The sequence below is a fragment of the Littorina saxatilis genome, linkage group LG10, assembly GCF_037325665.1.
Source record: "Littorina saxatilis isolate snail1 linkage group LG10, US_GU_Lsax_2.0, whole genome shotgun sequence".
Taxonomy (NCBI): domain Eukaryota; kingdom Metazoa; phylum Mollusca; class Gastropoda; order Littorinimorpha; family Littorinidae; genus Littorina; species Littorina saxatilis.
Window position 1 is genome coordinate 4416330 of NC_090254.1, and position 5000 is coordinate 4421329.

General features: G+C 44.9%; 1 protein-coding gene across 1 annotated transcript in view; it reads right to left on the reverse strand.

Moving 5' to 3' along the window:
* Window positions 1-5000, reverse strand: part of LOC138979126 (uncharacterized) — a 90818-nt gene that overhangs the window by 31501 nt on the left and 54317 nt on the right. The window contains exons 13-15 of the mRNA XM_070351935.1: window positions 3874-3987; window positions 936-1054; window positions 1-62 (exon numbers count right to left, since the gene is read on the reverse strand). The exon at window positions 1-62 is cut by the window's left edge and continues 218 nt beyond it. Of these exons, the coding sequence (XP_070208036.1) occupies window positions 1-62; window positions 936-1054; window positions 3874-3987 (295 nt within the window). The remainder of the gene's footprint in view (window positions 63-935; window positions 1055-3873; window positions 3988-5000) is intronic.

Sequence of the window (5000 nt, forward strand, 5' to 3'; positions counted from 1 at the left end):
ACTTGTCCCCAGCGATACTGGCTCGCGCGCTGTTGTTCTCCTCGTAAAGAGAGGAGTCCCATCTGACACAAATGTAGAGTAAAATTCTTTTCTTCAAAATCTTTTTAGACCTCGAAAAATCTGAAAAAATCAGGTCTTAAAAAGGAAGGTGAGACTAAAAATTGTGCTTAATTTACACTGGTTATGAACAAAACATCTAACCAAAAAAAAGGAAGGTGAGACTAAACATTGTGGTTAATTTACACTGGTTATGAACAAAACATCTAACCAAAAAAAAGGAAGGTGAGACTAAAAATTGTGGTTAATTTACACTGGTTATGAACAAAACATCTAACCAAAAAAAAAGAAGGTGAGACTAAAAATTGTGGCTAATTTACATTGGTTATGAACAAAACATCTAACCAAAAAAAAGGAAGGTGAGACTAAAAATTGTGGTTAATTTACATTGGTTATGAACAAAACATCTAACCAAAAAAAAGGAAGGTGAGACTAAAAATTGTGGTTAATTTACATTGGTTATGAACAAAACATCTAACCAAAAAAAAGGAAGGTGAGACTAAAAATTGTGGTTAATTTACACTGGTTATGAACAAAACATCTAACCAAAAAAAGGAAGGTGAGACTAAAAATTGTGGCTAATTTACACTGGTTATGAACAAAACATCTAACCATAAAAAAGGAAGGTGAGACTAAAAATTGTGGCTAATTTACATTGGTTATGAACAAAACATCTAACCAAAAAAAAGGAAGGTGAGACTAAAAATTGTGGTTAATTTACATTGGTTATGAACAAAACATCTAACCATAAAAAAGGAAGGTGAGACTAAAAATTGTGGCTAATTGGGGGGGGATGGGGGGGGGGCTCATATCAAGGTAGGGGAGGGGGAGGGGGGAAGGGGGTGGGTCTTTTAAAGGGAGGGGTCCAGTGTACTCACTCTTCAGCGGCTTTCTCTTCCTCCTCGGAGTCGCCCGGTGTGTGGATCTGTTTCTCTGCCAGAGCCTTGGCCTTGCGCACAATGTCGTCCGTCTTCATCGTCACCAACACTGTCGTTTTCTGCACATGCAACGCGGTCTCTTGTCACAAGTACAGGGTGACCCACAATATTGCATTTGGGGAGAAAATTGTAAAGTGCACACAAGTCAGACAAATTGACCCATACACTTTTCACTTTGTGTCCAGACAGGTTATGCATAAGCCAAAGTTACATATACAAAATATAAAATAGTTCCGTCAAACAAGGTAAAAGTTGTAAGCATTTTTGTGGGTGGCATTTTTGGGGGGTCAGCCTGTACCTATAAGCTAACCAGTCAGTCTGCCAGTAGTCCAGTCAGTCAAAGTCAGTGGTTAGTCGGTCGGTCGGTCGGTCAGTCAGTCAGTCAGTCAGTCAGTCAGTCAGTCAGTCAGTCAGTCAGTCGGTTGGTCGGTCAGTCGGTCGGTCGGTCGGTCGGTCGGTCAGTCAGTCAGTCACTTAGCAGGTCAGTTATAGTTGGTCTCTGTGAGTAGTTAGTCAGTTCATAAAACAGGACCAACTGACTGACCGACAGCACAATAGCCGAGTAGTTGAGAAATGGGAAGGTTCGGCTATTCAACATGCATACATTTAATTATTATTGTTGTTGTTGTTTTACCGGGGGGGGGGGGGGGGGTGTTGAAAATAAATGTTGCCTTTTCTTGCCATCATCCCTCTCTACCTCCCTTCCCCCGCCCCTTCCACCATTCGTATTCTCCCTTCCTTCCGTCAATTTCCATATCCCTCCCCATCCGTCAATATCATCATCCCTCCCCGTCCGTCAATTTCCATATCCCTCCCCATCCGTCAATTTCCATATCCCTCCCCATCCGTCAATTTCCATATCCCTCCCCATCCGTCAATTTCCATATCCCTCCCCATCCGTCAATTTCCATATCCCTCCCCATCCGTCAATTACCATATCCCTCCCCATCCGTCAATTTCCATATCCCTCCCCATCCGTCAATTTCCATATCCCTCCCCATCCGTCAATTTCCATATCCCTCCCCATCCGTCAATTTCCATATCCCTCCCCATCCGTCAATTTCCATATCCCTCCCCATCCGTCAATTTCCATATCCCTCCCCATCCGTCAATATCATCATCCCTCCCCATCCGTCAATTTCCATATCCCTCCCCATCCGTCAATTTCCATATCCCTCCCCATCCGTCAATATCATCATCCCTCCCCATCCGTCAATTTCCATATCCCTCCCCATCCGTCAATTTCCATATCCCTCCCCATCCGTCAATTTCCATATCCCTCCCCATCCGTCAATTTCCATATCCCTCCCCATCCGTCAATATCATCATCCCTCCCCGTCCGTCAATATCATCATCCCTCCCCATCCGTCAATATCATCATCCCTCCCCATCCGTCAATATCATCATCCCTCCCCATCCGTCAATATCATCATCCCTCCCCATCCGTCAATATCATCATCCCTCCCCGTCCGTCAATATCATCATCCCTCCCCATCCGTCAATATCATCATCCCTCCCCGTCCGTCAATATCATCCTCCCTCCCCGTCCGTCAATATCATCATCCCTCCCCGTCCGTCAATATCATCATCCCTCCCCATCCGTCAATATCATCATCCCTCCCCGTCCGTCAATATCATCATCCCTCCCCGTCCGTCAATATCATCATCCCTCCCCGTCCGTCAATATCATCATCCCTCCCCGTCCGTCAATATCATCATAAAGGCGTCCTTGTGCATTTCCCGCCTGACTGGTAAAGACAGAAAAAAAGCTGTCGTTATCAAACGGCTACTTGGCTGACCTTGACCTGCTAGTGACCCCGCAAATCTGACAGGACAAGCCATAAATCAATAACCTGATTTTTCCCTTCAGCTGCCCTAGGGGTCCATCAAAAATATACAATCGGAGTGCATAAAATCTACTGCGATCAACCAAAACGCTGGGTCTTTAGGTGTCGATAAACACGAGACATACAGTATGATATGCGCACGATTAAGAACCCAAAATTACAGCGAAAGTCTCAGGGCTTGGAAGCATGAATACACGCATGCAGGAAAAAAAAATGGGTAGCACCGTATACTGTATGGCAGCTCGCTTTCCCCAGGGAGAAAGCAGCCCGAATTTCCATGAGGGTAACCCTCACAGGACTATACACCTACGGGACAACCTGTGTCTGGCCTGTCTGAAAACACCTCCGGGACAACCTGTGTCAGGCATGTCTGAAAACACCTCCGGGACAACCTGTGTCTCGCCTGTCTGAAAACACCTCCGGGACAACCTGTGTCTGACCTGTCTGAAAACACCTCCGGGACAACCTGTGTCTGGCCTGTCTGAAAACACCTCCGGGACAACCTGTGTCTGGCCTGTCTGAAAACACCTCCGAGACAACCTGTGTCTGGCCTGTCTGAAAACACCTCCGGGACAACCTGTGTCAGGCCTGTCTGAAAACACCTCCGGGACAACCTGTGTCTGGCCTGTCTGAAAACACCTCCGCGTGAGGGGTTTGGCTGCGAGCGCGGGGAAGATACAGAGGGAACATTTTCTCTGCCCGCGCGGCAGCAAGCAGGATGTCTCTGAACTGTATATGCATCTTATCCTTATCCTTATGAGACTCTACAGACAGCCAGGCAGACAGAAAATGACCCAGGGAGCAGACCGGCAAACACGCGAATATGCACATGACTAAGTGCCAAAAGGTGCTATTAAAAGTTAACAAAGAAGACTAATATTGTGATTTGTGTGCATGATTTGACATATATCTACTCACCATTTCCATCCATGATATTCAATTTGCACGTTAGAAAAGAGCTTACAGTGAATGCGTCCTGTTATCCATTATATTCAATTTGCATAATGTATGCATTTTAGAAAAAAGCTTACAGTGAATCCGTCTTGTTTATCCTGCTGGTGCATTTCCCAGGCCAGACGGAGTTGTCTGCCCAGCTCTGGATTGTCTTCCATGGCGCGACCCAGCAAGCGAGGATCCATGTCTCCCTGAGTTAACATGGCAACAGACATGTAGAGAAGGGAAACAGATTAACCATATAAACAAACAACAGACAAAAGATACAACGGGGATAAGTTGGTATATTATTGTTTATCGTCTCTTCAGCAGGTAATGATATTCGAGATCGAAACGGGGGTAAGAAGGAGTTGGGTAGAAAAAAGAAAGGCAAGAAAGAAAGGCAAGAAAGAAAGATAGAGGAGATCAAAGGAAGATAGAGGAGATCAAAGGAAGATAGAGGAGATCAAAGGAAGAAAGACGGAAAAGGGAAAGAAAGAAGAAAAACCAAAGTAAGAAGTCAAGTTTGAGCAATGTAACATCAGGATCAAGAACATTATTGTTATATGAAGTCTTATATCGCGCACGTATCGCCAGACTCGGACTCAAGGCGCAGTGATCTATTTATGCCGTGTGAGATGGAATTTTTTACATAATACATCACGCATTCACATCGACCAGCAGATCGCAGCCATTTCGGCGCATATCCTACTTTTCACGGCCTATTATTCCAAGTCACACGGGTATTTTGGTGGACATTTTTGATCTATGCCTATACAATTTTGCCAGGAAAGACCCTTTTGTCAATCGTGGGATCTTTAACGTGCACACCCCAATGTAGTGTACACATTAGACGACTTCACAACAAACTTTGAAACAAATCCGCTAGCTTAACCTCAGCTTTCGCTTCATGCAAGACCGAGAGTCCATGACATCTCTCTCCATGACATCTCTCTCCATGACATCTCTCTCCATGACATCTCTCTCCATGACATCTCTCTCCATGACATCTCTCTCCATGACATCTCTCTCCATGACATCTCTCTCCATGACATCTCTCTCCATTACGAACTCTAGAGTTGTTAATCATACACTGGTCACAGATATCGCCATACTGCCAACGCAACCGATACAGTTCAACACAATGCCGGGATATGTTTTCGCTTTCGTTTTCGACTCCAAGTTGACAGCTCTCTAATGTCAATGTCAAGTCACAAAAACACAA